The sequence below is a fragment of the Trematomus bernacchii genome, unplaced genomic scaffold, assembly GCF_902827165.1.
Source record: "Trematomus bernacchii unplaced genomic scaffold, fTreBer1.1, whole genome shotgun sequence".
Classification (NCBI taxonomy): Eukaryota; Metazoa; Chordata; class Actinopteri; order Perciformes; family Nototheniidae; genus Trematomus; species Trematomus bernacchii.
This window is the reverse complement of record NW_022987698.1, coordinates 10,787,789-10,804,078: the sequence shown is the minus strand read 5'-3', so window position 1 is coordinate 10,804,078 and position 16,290 is coordinate 10,787,789. Positions and strand designations below refer to the sequence as shown.

The 16,290-nt window shown below is 37.3% G+C and overlaps 2 protein-coding genes across 2 annotated transcripts; both read left to right on the top strand.

The window, feature by feature from the left end:
• Positions 1–3,296: 3,296 nt before the first annotated feature.
• Positions 3,297–6,986, top strand: LOC117489371 (protein Ycf2-like). The gene is made up of 4 exons (XM_034138589.1): positions 3,297–3,796; positions 4,895–5,337; positions 5,433–5,580; positions 5,659–6,986. The coding sequence occupies exons 1-4, from the start codon at positions 3,383–3,385 to the stop codon at positions 6,079–6,081; spliced, it is 1,428 nt and encodes a 475-aa protein (XP_033994480.1). The 5' UTR covers positions 3,297–3,382; the 3' UTR covers positions 6,082–6,986.
• Positions 6,987–8,796: 1,810 nt separating this feature from the next.
• LOC117489368 (protein phosphatase 1 regulatory subunit 12B-like) lies at positions 8,797–16,041 on the top strand. The gene is made up of 7 exons (XM_034138585.1): positions 8,797–9,122; positions 12,732–12,748; positions 12,891–13,029; positions 13,777–13,878; positions 14,247–14,297; positions 14,400–14,450; positions 15,671–16,041. The coding sequence occupies exons 1-7, from the start codon at positions 9,024–9,026 to the stop codon at positions 15,755–15,757; spliced, it is 546 nt and encodes a 181-aa protein (XP_033994476.1). The 5' UTR covers positions 8,797–9,023; the 3' UTR covers positions 15,758–16,041.
• Positions 16,042–16,290: the final 249 nt, after the last annotated feature.

The window sequence follows — 16,290 nt, the reverse complement described above, 5'->3', positions numbered from 1 at the left end:
CTCTTTTTTTTTCTATTCGTATACTAGCCATTCTGGTTGTAATTGTTTATCTTCTTGTTGATGCTTGTCATGTTATATACATGGTTAACTCATTCACACTAGTACAGCAACCAAAATCACATCACAAATGATAGTGCATACCTCCTCAGAAAGCCACTAATGTCAATTTCTGACACAAAAAAGTCTCATGGAGCAATAATTTAACATTTCCATACCAATATACCTTTGTCTCAGTAGAAACATGTCTGTTTCAAAACATAGGGTGTTAGAAAGGTGAGCGACATTAAAGTTGTATTTGCAGATAATGTACAGATATTTAAACTGTCATCATCTGACTTAAATAACTATTTAACCTTACCCTTAGGTGTAACACCTATATCAAAGAAACTCAAAGTGTGTTTGTGCTTTTTGTTTGAACTTTAAGGCTTTCGTTTTCAAGTTGGATAGTTTGGAAGTTATGGTACTGTCAAAAATCCTCAACAAAAAGGTGAGGCATTATTCTGTGCAAAGCGCACAACTTCATTAAATGCTTGGAAAACACATTGATGGCCATAAACTAGTATGTGAAGGACTGCTAAAGGTGAGTAAGTTAAGTACGTTTGTTAAGGACTTTCAACCTACAAACCCAGCATCATGGATGTGCTCGGCGACGGCATCATAAGAGACACCAGAAGTGGGAAGTAAATAGGTGTTCACAAATGCTTTCCTTAAAGGTCCCATGTCATGCCTTTCCAGTTATTACCCGTCCCCTTGTGTGTTATGAAGGTTTTTATGCAAGTAAACGGTCTGCAAAGTCACAAACCCTCAAAGTACACCGTGTAGCGAGTAAAACTCTAACACAGAAAATACCTGTCTATGCTGCCCCAGAGCGCCTCGTTGGAGATTTCTCTTTTTCTTCCTGGGTACAGTGACGTGCCCATTTAAAGTAAAATGCAATAAAAAGGGGTGTGTTCTAGTCTAGAGTGGATTTGCTTTACATTCACACGATCGGGAAGCTGTCGATTTATTAAAAAGAACATTGTTCTTGTGTAATTGAAAAGTCATTTGTTGATGGTCCCTAATATAAGTGAAAGCCTCGTTTCGCGGAGAAGATCTCCCCGTCGTAATACAGCCAGGGCCGTATCCACCATTGAGGTCACCGAGGTCCGGACCTCGGTAATAATTTCCGAGCTGTGTATATAACAAAACGTGTGAAATAACGGCACTAAACGGGGTTCTTTGTAGTACTTCCATTTACTGCCGATGGGGGGCGCTGCATAACCACGTAGCCTCTGTTAAAAGCCAAGACTTGTACCGGAGCAGCGGAGGAGTGATGAGGTATCTAGAGATCTGAGTCCAGTGGGCTGCTTGTGTTTCTGTTCATCAGGACATCATATGACCTGCAGATCCTGTGTGAACGCATGCACTGCGTTAGTCAGTGGACGTCCGACAACATGCACACTAACTTATATTGCAGCTATAGGCTATACTTTGGTTTAAATTGCATGAATAAACTAGCTAGAGAGCTACAGTTAATTTCATTCATCCAATGTCAGAAGGATTACCTTTTAACAAACGTTGTAATGCTTTTCTTTCATTTCAATTTGAGTAAAACATTGAAGATATAACAACATTGTATTGTTTTCTTTTTACGCTGACTCAGGTATAATGAAAAGACTACGCCAGTCGAAGCTCAACTTTAGTGAGGAAGAGACAGGACAGGCAGAGAGAAAGAGAGAGAGAGAAAGTGATGGAAGTCAGGGAGGAATGCAGGGACAGTCACACAAAAGAATGTAGGCTTAATAACCCTATCTATCTATCTATCCATCTATCTATCTATCTATCTATCTATCTATCTATCTATTTATCTATCTATCCATCTGTCTATCTATCTATCTATCTATTTATCTATAACAATAGTCTTCATTTACACTATAGACAATAGGCATCATTTTAAAACAACATATCTATTGCAGTTATGATGACATACAATTGTATAAAACACAATTTGCTTACATCTTTGTTCTCTTTTGAGAATCAAACAAAACAGATTTAAATTAAAAAAATAATGCAAACAAGTGAAATGAACTAAATTGCTGAATTGCTTTTAATTCACTGGCAGGAGCGACAAGTGAGGAGGAGCAGAAAGTGAACAACGAGGGAGAGATTGAACAAAGAGAAAGAGTAGAGGACAGAGAGAGTAATGAACAGGAAGAAGACAGAGAGACTAAAGAAGATGGAAGAGAGGGGGCAGGTTATGGAAAGGAGAGAGACATGGAAAATGAATGTTGACAATGTTTTGGGATCATATTAGCCTCTTCTGCATGTCCAGATCATTAATAGTAACAATCAACTGATTCTTATGCATTACACTTTCAAAAATAATTTATGCTGCAGCCCACTGACATGGTTTGAAATCAATATATTATCCAATTTGTGACCCCCCACAGGACTTAAAAAGCACCTAACTAGATCATGAAAATCCCAAAAATATCAGGGGGGGTATACCCCCAAACCCCCTTATCATGTTTGGACCTCGGTATTTATGAAATCCTGGATACGGCCCTGAATACAGCCAGCAGCAGGGGAAACTGACGCTGCTGGCTGGTCCGCGAATGTCTGTCGAATATTAAACCTAAAACTAACTTCACCGCGGTATTTACTCACGACTGTTTCCACTCGGACTTTAATACAGCTACACCATTGTTTGGTTTCCATGCTAGCGCGTCTCTTCCGCGCGCTACTAAAAGTCTGAGAGGGTGTTCAGCATGGTGAGGAAGATAGTCACAGAAAACAGAACAAGAATGGACAACTCTACCCTCTGCTCACTCCTTTCCTGTAAAATACAGGTCCAGCCCACATACAGGCAGCAAGGCATTGCACTTACAACTACAGTTCCAACAGCTCCGGCGACCCACTAGCACCCCCACTGCATTTCAGAGGGAAATCCTCTCGTTTTTTTTCCCCATGCATTTATCTGACAACTTCGATAAAGTGCTAATACATTAATAATGTAAGCAGATGACAAATTCCTAAATAAGCAAGACACCAGTAAAACTGTAGTTTGAATGAACAAGCTTCTTTTTTTTTAAGAGGACTTCCCAGTTGTGTTGTCAATATAAATTACTTTTAATTAAAGTTATGAATACAAAACCTTTCTGATGGAGTATATGCACACTGTGGTGTATTCATTATTGGTGGATCTAAACTCTTATTCCACCAATGCAGTTACATAACGTGCAGTCACGCCCCCCACACCAGCAGTTGCTGTGGATGCAGGCCCAATGAATGACTAGGTCAAAGGGTCTGAAACAGTAATACCTTTGCTGATCCAGACGACAGCCTCAACCTGCTGAACCCAGTCCACTGAAGACACGCAGATCTCTAGTCCTCCTCTGCTGCCATGGCCAAGCGAAAGTCTAAGAAGCCGCAGGAACAAGACTCCTCCATTGTGTTGGAGTCTCCAGTTTCAAAGCCTAAGGAAAGCATGAACACCTCCAAGGAAAGCATGAACACCTCCAACGAAAGCATAAACTGCTCCAAGGATAGCATAAACTCATCCAATGGAAGCGTAAACGTATCCAATGAAAGCGTAAACGTATCCAAGGCAAGCGTTAACACGTCCAAGGGAAGCTTTAACTCTTATAGTTCACCAGCGTTGTTGTTCATCATTGTGTTCACAGTCGGTGCCTCTATAATGGGTTGGTTTTGTGTAGAAAATCAGCAAAGTGTCGAGCAACTGTCGGAAACCTTTACATCAATGCAAAAGAAAATCACCAACCTGCAGCGGGCGGTGGAGATATCGGAATCATCACAGGTAACGTTTTTCACGTACATTGTTTGAAGATGTATTATTTCAAAAGTTGTTTTACTCAATTGTTCACCAAGATAAAAAATAAATCGTTAATTTGTTTTTTTGGACTTAATTTCGGCGTTGGGGGGCTAACTATCACAGCTTGGCTTAGCAACAGCTGCGTTAAGCTAAAACTAGCTGAACCGAATATACCGGAAGTTGCTCGTTTGCCTTCAAAGTAAAGTAAAGTAATTACATTTGTCGTTCTTGAAATTATTTAAATATAAATACATGAACAAATACTTTTCAAAGTATATGTAAATGACGACAATGTTTTAGTCACATCCAGTTGGTGTGATTTAGAGGATAATACGAATGAAAACGTGGGTCTGACTTTATTCTGAAAAGCTAACAAAGGAAGACATTAAGAATGGCGGGCTTGACATTGATAGTACCACCTGTTGTTATTTTTAGCATGGTTTGACTCTAAGCAACTGTACGGTCACGTTTCACTGACATACTGTACTCTGCTGCTGTTTGGTTGATACAGGATATTAAGTACTGACGAACCAAGGTTCCTTATCACATTGATGCAAAAAACTAATAATTATCATACATTTCTATACGAGTCCTGCTCAGTGATTTGTAACGAGGTCAACCCATGTTCCCAGGAACTATGTTTTGTTAGGGCTACCAACACAGTTCAAATTACAAGGGAAAAGGGGACATGGATGTTTAATACCCATTTTGGAGATATCCATGTTTTAAGTTAAGGAAACTGTCACATTTTAGGGCTTCAAAGTTTAAGATTTCAACAAGTTGACCCAGATAAATCTATATTGAACGTTTGACATGGGAGCCAAGATATGCACCCTTTCCACTGCCCACAATGTGTTATTATTACGCAGAGATATCAAAAGGATGATATGGTAAAAAGTAACATTTAATTTTGTATTGTCTTATGAAAGGGCAGTGGAGCTCGAGGCCATGTATTTTCATGTTGTAGGCCTACACCCCTGCTACAGCTAAATGACTGCTCATTCTGACATTGAAAAGACAAGAAGAGATTACAAATGTTTTAACTAACCAAATGTATTTTTTTATTTCTTCCACTCTCTGTAGACATATACAGGTTTTGATGTGGAGGAAAGGATATTTGCCCTGGAGAAGGCTGAGGTTGCCCTGGCCACGTCAGAGAAGTTGAGGTGTTCGGAGCATGTGTCCCTAAATGCTGAGCTGGACACCCGAATGGCCGAGTTAGAGCAGGTCACCCTGTCCGTCACAACTCTCCAGGCTATATTCAAAAACCAGAGTGAGGAGTTTGAGGCTGTGAAGGAGAGCGTAGCTGCCGGTTTGAGCTCCAGCTCAGCACTGGCTGAAAATGTGGCTGAGCTGACCAATGCTGTGGCTAGTGCATCCTCCAAAGTTGACGAGCAGGATGTATCATTGGCCTTCCTTAATGTACAGCTAAAGGGACAAGCCTCAGATCTGAATGATATTAAAGAGTTGATGCACCTCCATGATGCTGCCCTTCATACAAGCAACCAGGAAGTGGCTTCAATAAAGTGAGTTCAGTTAGAATTCAGAGTTAGATTTCTGCAACTCTGTACAATGTTTTTATTTGTTCACTTTCTGTTATGTGTGTTTTTTTTGTTATCAGGGAGAATGTCAAGACTAAGCAGGTCATGCATGCCTTGGCGTTAGAGGAGATGCTCACTTCTGTGCAGGTTATTTTGGATGAGCAGTTTGACACTACCACGACCCTCCGCACCAGCATCATGGCTCAAATGCAGACTTTTAACGGCCAGGTAAACCCTTTTGCTTTTTTAAATTGCAAATGTTTAATTCCTTTTAGAATGAATTAATAACATATCTTTCCATCTCAGTTGGGGAATGATCCTTCTAGGTCAGTGAATCTCGATGATGATGAGGCCGAACTTGAAGCAGAAGAGTTACTCGCCACCACTGTAAAGGATGCCACTGAGGTGCAGGCAAAGCTAGAAGACGTAGAGGATAAGGAGGAGGGAATGCAGGAAGAACAGCCACTTGGACAGGAAGTAGAGAGTGACATTACAGAGGAGCAGGAGGAGGGAATGCAGGAAGAACAGCCACTTGGACAGGAAGTAGAGAGTGACATTACAGAGGAGCAGGAGGAAGAAGAAATTACTCAAGAAGATGAATTCACAGAACAGGAGCTTTTGGAAGTGATTGCTTTGGAAGAGGATGTTTTCAAAAACATTTTTGAAGAAGAAGAGTCGGATGACTCAAATCAGGAGGTCTCCATGGATGTAAATGAGGAGGATGGGTAGTTGTACTTGAAATGGTTCAGTAAATTATTAGTCTTATTGAGATGCATGGAAACCATTTTTTTTTTTTTACACTCCGCACACTTTCTTGCAATTGATTTATAGTGTTTGTTATATTCTACTTGGGTTTTTCTAAACATTACTAAAAACTTGAACCATTTTGTAGAACTTTGATAAATATTTATGTAGTCTTATGTCAGTCATATTTGAGGTTAATATACATATGGTCTTGTTGTACGATCTGTTTCTGAATGGGCATTTTGAAAGATACATTGGGGAAAAAAAGAATGGAAAATCTATAAACTGTATTTCAACCGTTTACACATGACAAGATTAAGCTATGAAATGTCAATTGTTTTTTGCAATATGAAAGAGGAAACAAATGTGACTGTACTTGCAGCTTGTAATTTAACACAAGGGCACGCACGTGTAGTGCCTCTCTCCATAGAGTTATTTATGGTTCAAGTGCACATGCTGTACATGTGGGTACAGTACATATGATTCGATTGGTACATACTGTTCTCTTGTCATGAAGCTCTTTTGTAAAAAGGTTAAAGTACTATTTTCTGCCAGCAGATGGTGCCTGATAACTCCTAATGATAAGGAATAATCAACAACTCTGAAAGAGGAACCAAAAAACTATTTTTAAAAAAGAAACGAGAAATCTAAGGGTTAAGGATTCTTTTTCTTGGTTTTGAGACTATTGAAAGGGAAATTCTGCTTGCAGCAACACATGTCTTCCTAAATTAGCCTTCTCATGTTGTGTAGACAGCTACCGATCTGTGACACCCTGTCTAAACTTAAACTGACAAACGGCAACCACATGATGTCCAAAGGAAATGGCCCTTCGGTTTGCCATGAGGTTACTTAAGGAAGATGTGAATAAATACTCAAGTTTGGAAAGAGAACAGATGGCGTGTTATTATTTTTCTTTAATCTGTATTAATAAATGCACTCATTTCTTAGGACAAAACAATGAGTGGGAGCTTGATGGCCACATACAGCTCTAAAAAAAAAAAAGAAGAGACGACTGCAGCATTATCAGTTTCTTTGGTTTTACTATTTATAGACCATGTTTGACTAAAATGAAAAAATATGTAAAATATTTTACTCTATAAACTACTGAAAACATTTCTCTGTGTTGGGATTCAACAGACACTAGCTGCCACATACAGTATGTAGAGATTGAGATTCAAGACAAATGTGGAGTGTTCTCATTTTCTTTCAGAGCTGTATGTTAAAAGTAGACACACTTATCTGATATTTAAAGGCAAGACCTAATGGGCGTTTTAAATGTCAAATACATATTTTTTAAATATCTTTAAAACAAATGTAAACTGAAGCTACTGTACATGTCATGCTTAAACAAAACTAATGCAGAATTATGTTTGGCAAGACAGGGGAAATACAAATCTTTATATCCTAAATTGTGCTGTGGAACTTCACATTGCTGGAGGAGTAACTCATCAGTGTCACTGTAAGAATATAAATCTGAAATAATTGGTCTTATTTTTGTCTGTAATGAGATTAGAGCAGGTGCAGACCGAGACAGCCAACTCTGAGTCAGCCCTGATTTACTTAAAGGCCAACAGACACAAAATGATGCACATGTTATGTCAACATTTTAAATGTAAACCCTTACCATATATTTTGTTAGCAACTGTTCAGAGTATATGCCATGAAATATATTTGTCCTAGAGTACCTTTCAGGAGAATAATTGCAAACAAATGAGCTTACAGAATAATTAAAACTGAACATACTCATAAAGTAAACTCGTCTTAACTTTCTACACATGCAGCCTCCAGCTTGATTAAATTAAAACAAGAAATCCGACTATTTGTGTATCTGACCAACCAGTTGTTTTTTGTTCAACCTTATCTCACTCTAACAGAAACACATGATCACCTACTGTACTGCATGTGTCCTATTTTAAATGTTAGTTTTACTTTCAGATGTACCTTCAACCCTTTTTTTTATTATTGAGGAATTACCCTTTTTAACAGCATTGTTTCAACGTGTGGGATTGAAATGTACACAAGTTAGTTAAGTACGTGTACTTTATGTAGTATTCCTATGATGCTATACTTTTTACTACACTATTATTTAGATGGTAATATTGTATTTTTTAACTCAATATCTTTACTTAAATCATTGATTATACTATGTGTTATTATTAAGAAAAACCAGCAGATTATAAAGTGGTTGAAATTAGAAAGTAAAGTAATGTACGTGGTTTTGAATAATGGCCATTCTGCCTTATGAGTACTTTTATGTGTGGTACTTCAAGCACATGTTGATGCTAATACTTTAATTTAAAAAGCATTTTGAACTAGGACCTCTACTTTTTCGTATATTGTATGATAGTGCTTCTTATAGTAAGTATAATATCTTAATACTTTTTCCTTCAATTCTTTTTTCATCTTGTAGGCTACAAATAAAAAAATAAAAGAGATTAATTAAATTCACTTGAAATGTAAACAATTTTCAAATTGAGAGAAATACCTTATTAAACACTATGACTTTTTACCATTTTAGGCTGAATGACTCTACTTCCCTTGAGAGCCCTTGAGAACAATACTGCTGTCAGATCCTTGTGTCCACACACACACACAACCACACACACACACACACACAACCACACACACACACACACACACACACACACACACTACAGCCCGCCTACTCTCCGGTCTCACCACTTCCTCACAGCTCTCACATGTGCAGCTCTTTCACTCTCATCAGATATTCAATGTCTGACATCACATGAAGAACCCACTTGCTCACTTTAACTAAGGAAACAGCCATACATTGGATTATAAATAGATCCCTCTACATCTTCTTTGCTGTTTTTGTTTAAGAAGACATTTTATTTTTAAAACAACTCTTTTTGGAAGTACTTTGAATCACATTACTGCTGCATGTGGAGACCAGCACCTCGAGAGCAATGTCATCTGTACTTTCTCACAACAAAGACCAGCCACGCATTAGAAAGACGCTCTCAGACTCTTCTACTTCATCCACTGCCTCCACCAAGAGCCAGAAGGTAAGGCAGGATTGTCTCTAATCTTTTCACTGTCTGTGTGGTAAGAGGAAATGCCACGGCTGACATGATGCAAACACTAACATCAGAGTTCAGTGATTGTCAAACAAATGTAACAAGCCACAAAAGTATTCCTGTGTGTTTGTTTACTCTGCCATAGAATCTTAGTAGTATAAAAGATCCATGGAAAATTATGATAAGCCATAAATGACTTCTTAATGCCTCATTTGAAATGAACTCGAGTCCTTTTTTGGACACTGTTTACACATGACAGCTGCTGGAATGCACAAACGTTTTTCTTTTTTCCCCCCGAATGTCCTCTAAACCACTTTATACTGTATATGGCACTAGCATTATTATGTTGCATCAAGACCAAAGTTTCTCTTTGAGATTGTGTAATTCAAATGTTTCTGTAAAGCTATGATTTCAATGTTTTCATATAACTTGGTACTTTATTTGACAGTCAATCATATATAAAGGAGCAAATGGTGTTTCCATTTGCCCATGGTATCAGTGTACAATTTTGAGCTTAAAAACATGTTAATAGTTTGATTAAAAGGTTTTCTTCCTTTTTTTTCATCATGTGCCTTTACATTTGAGTTAAATGGTACACATTTGGGATCCCACAGCACTAAAGATAACAACGTATTTAATCTCGAATAACACTGACATGCTTCTGATGGTTTGTAATAACTCAAACTGTGAAACTTAATCACATGTTGATGTGCATGAACATGGAGAAACAAAACGTGTAAGTGAAACCAAGAAAGAGTTGTAATGAGGAGTTAGTGAAACCGTTTACTGTATGTGAACTTAGAATCCACTTGGGACAGATTCATGGAGAGAAACAGAGAGAGGGATACAGGAAGAGAGAGAGAGAGAGAGAGAGAGAGAGAGAGAGAGAGAGAGAGAGAAAGAAAGAAAGAAAGCATGGGGTGAAAGACAGGATGACAGGGAACAGAGAGGAGGAGGGTCTGAGTGCTTAGGACTGGCTTGTGGGAACTCAGACACAGTATTTATGGATGTTTATCTCTCTGCTAGTCCTGCGGGAGGCTCACTTTTTCCACTTGGGAATAGCTGGTCAGCAGACAAAAAGTTCCTCGCGCAATCTAGAAAGGCTGGAGGACAGCTTAGTGACAGAGTCGCTCACATAGATGGGACACATACGCCTGCCTTTCCATCAGCATCTGTTTATATGTGCTGTCGCCTAATCTAAACCAGAGCTTTTTCCAAGTCTGCACACTGTATATCATTAATGACCGTTTACCGAGCATAGCCAAGTGTCCAGAGAGCCTTAAAGGAGCTGACATCAGAGTCTGGGGGAGATCCAGAGCTCTTGTAAATGTCTGAGCAGAGGCGTATCACTGTGTTTACACAAAGTATCTAAACCTAAAGCACTGTTTCTATTTAATAGTAATCCACTTGTTGTCTCAATTATTTAGTTTGACGTGTAACTGTTTAAGCAGTTAACTATACTATACATGTATTACTCCAAAAAGGGATTAGCAATAGCTATAAACTCTCAGTGCAGCACTATGTTAAATAGCATGATCCCTAACAAAAAATAAATGTATTCGTCACCAGTCTGCTTTTCCTTTTTTACAATAAGCTACTCAAACAAGAGAGTTCAGTGCAAAAGTAAACCTCATTTACTGTGTCAGTAGTTATGTGAGCAGAAATAAGTTATTCAGTGCATTATTTATCTGGTATGCTGATTTAATTGCTACAGGCAAGATAACTACCTCCTCTAAGTTAATACATATTGATTGTTAGAACTACTAAATGTATTAAAGACTGAAGAGCAAGTCATATTTCCCTTTTCTATAATTAATGTGTTATAAAAACATTCAAATATTCAAAGTATCTATATGGCAACACTGTAAGTTTTGTCCGTACTGTTTTTTATCTTAATTCCATTTGATCCTGTGTGTAATACATTCTGAATTGCCTTGTTTTTTTAAATACATAAGCAAGAATTACAGTGGAGACAACAGTACTGCTAGCAGCTCTATGATGAGGCACAGCTGGTGTCAATTTTAACAACAACATGCTAACATGCTCATGGTGACAATGCTGAAATGCTGATGCTAATTAGCACGAAACACAAAGTACAGTAACTCTTTAAGTGAAGTCATTAGCTTAGCAGGTATTTGGCGCTAAATAAAAATGTACTGGAAACCAAAGTTATTTATCCTATGGGAAAATCAATATCCTTATTAAATGTTATGGCAGTGCATTCAAGAGTTGTTTTCACACAAAACTACGAATGGGAACTTTAAAGAAAAAGGTAAAAGGAAGTCAATGGTGAGAAAAATGTACGTCGTCCATCCATAAACTGTTGAGATATTTCAGTCTGTAACCATTTTCTATCCCTAAGAGCTACAGCAGAACAAATGCTAACCACCTGTATTAGAACTGAATACATTTGTAGACGTTTGTTTGAGAGTGATACATTCCCAAATTGATAAGCACCAAGATTTATTTTTAACTGTTTGCGTGCGCTAATATGTTACTTTGTACAAAAGTGCAGAACATAATAATCCAAGTGAATAATATATAAAAAGGTTTGTGTAAATAACCATGCCTTGCCTATATGTACTGTAGAGGTGAGTGAGAATGTCGGAGTACTGAAGAAGACTGTAGAAACATAATAAATGCAGATGTGTCCATTTATGGCGCCAGGGGTCACTGATAGTTTGTTGAGTGTGAAACGTATGTAATATTATACTATGACTTTCACCAGATGTCATAACACCTACAGTATGGGAGATCTTTGATCAATGTGTTGGATATATCATCGCACTTACTTGTAAAATATTACACTTACTGGTGATTTAAACCTAAGTCAATGAAATTCATCAGGCTACATTTTGTCTATTAAGGGGGTGTTAGTTTTTATATTTTAGCTTTTGATCTGCTCTTCTGGTGGAAAATATCCCACCAGGGAAACCATATAACCCTTCAAACTTCAGCAGGCAATAATGACCACATAGTGAGAGCCACTGCCAGAACTATTACCTTTTTTGGATGTGTTTAGTTATCTCTGCTTGTCAGTTTATTTAAGAGATCTCTTCCTCTCCCCTTCTTTTAACTTGGCTTGACATTTCTGACTGCCATAAACCTTTTCTTGGAAAACATAAAAAGAAAAACTTTTATGAGAAATTCCTGTTAATGTCCCTTCAAAGAATCACTGAGCTTTGCTTTCTAGATCTGCTGATAAGGAATGCATTTGCTGACATTTACAGGACATCTTATAAAATATTTCCTCTGTGCATTTAAACTGCATTCGTACACTATTATTCATAATAAATGGTCAACATGGTTAAAAAAAATAGTTCAATATACCAAATGGTTTGTGGAATTGTTTTCCTGCATAGCATGCACATCATTAATCTGGCTAACAGCCTGTCAAACAAATGATGAAATCAAGCTGTGTGATGTCATTATTTGTGCAGTAAAGAGCATCTACTGACAAAGGACGCTTCATAGTGACAATTAATGACTTGTTTGTTTCAATGTAAGGTTAAAGGTTGGCTAAGTACAGATGGAAATATTGGCGAGTTGTTGCATTTTTCATTCAGCAAGTTCTAAAACCTTTTTCCTCTATTTCAGCACGAGAAACTGTCTAGGTAAGAAAATCTAATTCAATACGTACAAAAGACATTTAGTTATCACCTGACTGAGTCAATCAGTGCGTCAGTGAGATTAAACTCAGACAGTAACAGAGGTTAACCCCAGAGTTGAAAGGTAATACCTCTCTTTTGCTTCCAGATTAAGCTCATCAGGTTCCTCCGATGTCTCCAACGACTCGTCAACAAACCACGCCGAGTCCTACTTCTTAAGACGGGAGAACAGACTGTCTGCAAGGAAAAAGGCAGAAGAAGAGTCAGCAAACAATGACTATAAAAAGGCAAGTGATGCAGACAAAAATAAGGTTTTGACTGAAACTAAAAGTGATCACAATGAATTAACTCACCTAAAGTGTGGGTTAAATATACAAGCAAGGGCTTTGATCACCGTGCTTTACAGAGTGAATTAAAGGAAATTCTATCCATACTGTACACCACAAGATGACTGAGCCTTTGTCAAGTATCTAATGAAAACAAAACAACAAATTATACTAGAATGACAAATAAAAAATCCTACAAAAATGCTGCACTGCCAACAATTAATCAAATGGATATAAAAGTACACACAAAAATGATACATTAAAAGTAAAGCAACCTAGTCAATGATTCTTTATATCAACAGAAATTGAGTCTTTTTTTATTATTATTGTAAATTCAGTATCTTGACATTTTCCTATTGTTGGTTGGCCAACAGTTCCATTTGAATGCATCATCCTGAAATATAGATACATTTTGTGGGCATTTTTGTTTTGTAGACTAAAGGATTGATTAATCAATACAAAAGGTCCATAGAAATATGTTCAATCAATAGAAAACGATATTTCCCTCGAACAGTGTAAACTGTTTGTTGTGATAGATGGTATGTAAGGGAAAGTCTTTAGGATTTATGGTCTGGAAATTATAATGATCAGTAGCATACTATAAAACACACAAACCTTCACTGTTGCTGTTATAGTCAATGTTTGTTACGTTCTTTTGCTGCGAAACAAACAATCTTTTAGAAATGCTAACAAGTGCATATGTTGTAGATGTATGAAAAGGCACTGGCCACCAACCACAGGCTGAAGTCCAGGCTGGAAACAAGTAAACAGGAACTGGCAATGATTCAAGACCAGCTGCAGAGAACACAGGTAAAGCACATCAGTATTACTCATTTAAATGTATGAGTGTGAAGCAAATGGGTTCAGCAAAGCAAAAAAAGCAATAATTTCAAGAATTCAGATTTTAATTTTTTAGTACATATCCAAATATCTCCCATATATTCTCATGACAATATCAGGTAAAAGTGTGAGAGAGATATGTCATACATTATATACGTAAGCCACAATGAAATAACTGTTATCCGCTTTTGAGATTCTGTGTGCAACTGTGGATATATTTGACACTTTACATTCAACACTTGCTCAGTGTTATGAAAATAGAGAAGCCAATAATGATGGGGGCTGCAGTTGAAGGATTTGTAAAATAAATAAAATGTAAATAACTTTCATTGTTGCAGAAGGGAAGAGCGGAAGATTGTAGTTCCAACATGCTTGAGACAGAAAAAAAGGTAAAAGAAAATCCAGATTATACTAAAACATATATTCTTTAAAAGTTTCTATAATTATTTATTTATCTGAATGTTTTTTTAAGAAACGTTTTTTGCCCATAGGAAAGTTGGAGTATAAAAAAGAGGATAACGGATTTGGAAGAGCAGTTGAAGGTAATTCTATGAATAAGTTATCTTGTAATTCACCCTAACATTCACCATACAGTCGCCTTTAAAACATTTTATTATTAACAATATAGCATGATATCTTACCCAGGAGGGAGTTAAGCTTATTTGGCATGAGGAAAACAATGCACAATCAAATGCACACAGTTTAAAGTGTCTGTGTGTCCAAACACTGGTCTCAGCTGACATCATTTGTCACCATTATGCTCTGCTGGCTGTGGAATGTGTGAGCACTTTGACAGCGAGCTGGCCCTCAGCGTTCATGTACAGTCTAACATTCACAAATGTCTGCTGTGTTATGCACAAACAAAAACCTCTTGTTTGGGACTAAACAAACATGAGATGCTGGTTTGAAAGTAATCAAAACAGAGAAGCATTGTTATAGTCTTTATTTAAATGAGCAAGTGCAGTACAGTAGTGGGTGTGTTGCTGGATGCAAGTGTAAAATCTCGTGTTTTTGTAAATGTGCTATGTATTTGCTTCAGTGTATCATTTCTCCTGAACAACCAAGTTGTTTATGTGAAGCTAAATTTAGTTCAGGATCAGTTAGCAATACAATAGTATTTTACTAGTGCACCTGTGTTTAAGTTTACTATGTAACCAACCCTAACCCTAAACTAAACTTTATTAAATGTAACTAGTCTGGAAACCATGGGCAACATTACTCAATTCATTATATTAGTTCAACAAAATAAGATACTGTCTTTACTTGGCAAAGGTTTGGGTTCAGAGTTAAAGACACATTTAGCAGGGAGAGGGAGAGGAACACTAGACAATATGATAATTGCTATAACACTTGACTTGACACAAGATAATAACTGGCACTGAGAGAGAGAAAATAATGAGGTGATGTGAATGTGAACCAATTAGGACGGGAAACACACAAATGCAGGAAGTGGAGTTGTCTGAAATGATATGGTGAGTATTAATTAAAACAGGAAACCATTAATGAATAATTCACATAATCTGAATTCGATGTAATGGAGTCCGAAAATGTTGCATGAATCAATTCCAAAACCTTGGGCATGGCATAGGAAAATACTACCAAAATATCAAGACACAATCCAAAAATAGATTGACATTTTTGGTATGGCAAAAGAATATCTATATTAAGTGACCTAAATCTCTTTGTTTACAGTTTTGATTTTTTATTCTTATCATGTCATGTCATGACTTTGCCTACCAGTTGTCTCCTTCCCTTCCTTCAGGTAAAAGCAGAGCTGAATATGGAGAACCAGAGACTGAAGGACGAGAATGGAGCTTTAATCCGGGTCATCACTAAACTGTCCAAGTGAGACAGAAGTAGTAGAAGAAGAGGGGCGGATAACAGAAGCCATATTTATACCTGCATTCTTCTTACATTCAGCCCGTCCTCAGACAGAATGTATGTACATATTAAAGTTGAGTCTTTTGTCTGTTGAGTTACAATCAGACACATGTATTATCAGCTGTGAAGCCTCATGTTACTGTACTGTACTATATCTTAAGTAGTAGCACATTCCCAGATAGAAAATACATTAACTTAAAATGCATTTTATATATTCATAAAATATTTCTACATAAAGGCAAATGTCCACAAGATTGTCAACTTCTTGTATTTTTTTCTTCACTGTGTTGGAATCAGTAAAGCATTTCTGACTGTGTGTTAATAACCTACATATATGGACAAAATATTGCAGGTATTTTCATGGAGGTATTACCATGGAAACGGCCATCTCTTTTTGTCTATTCCATATGTGGACATTGAAAACATGCTCTGAGCTCTCAGGGACAGCCGGTGATGGATGGGATACATTTTTCAGGAACGTGGGAGCGTCACCTCTGGTTT

Coding starts and splice junctions, on each gene's coding strand:
- LOC117489368 (XM_034138585.1), top strand. CDS start 9,024: ATGTCATCTGTACTTTCTCACAACAAAGACCAGCCACGCATTAGAAAG. Junction 13,879..14,246: donor ACCAGCTGCAGAGAACACAG/GTAAAGCACATC, acceptor TCATTGTTGCAG/AAGGGAAGAGCGGAAGATTG. Junction 14,298..14,399: donor TGCTTGAGACAGAAAAAAAG/GTAAAAGAAAAT, acceptor TTTTGCCCATAG/GAAAGTTGGAGTATAAAAAA.
- LOC117489371 (XM_034138589.1), top strand. CDS start 3,383: ATGGCCAAGCGAAAGTCTAAGAAGCCGCAGGAACAAGACTCCTCCATT. Junction 3,797..4,894: donor AGATATCGGAATCATCACAG/GTAACGTTTTTC, acceptor CACTCTCTGTAG/ACATATACAGGTTTTGATGT. Junction 5,581..5,658: donor TGCAGACTTTTAACGGCCAG/GTAAACCCTTTT, acceptor TTTCCATCTCAG/TTGGGGAATGATCCTTCTAG.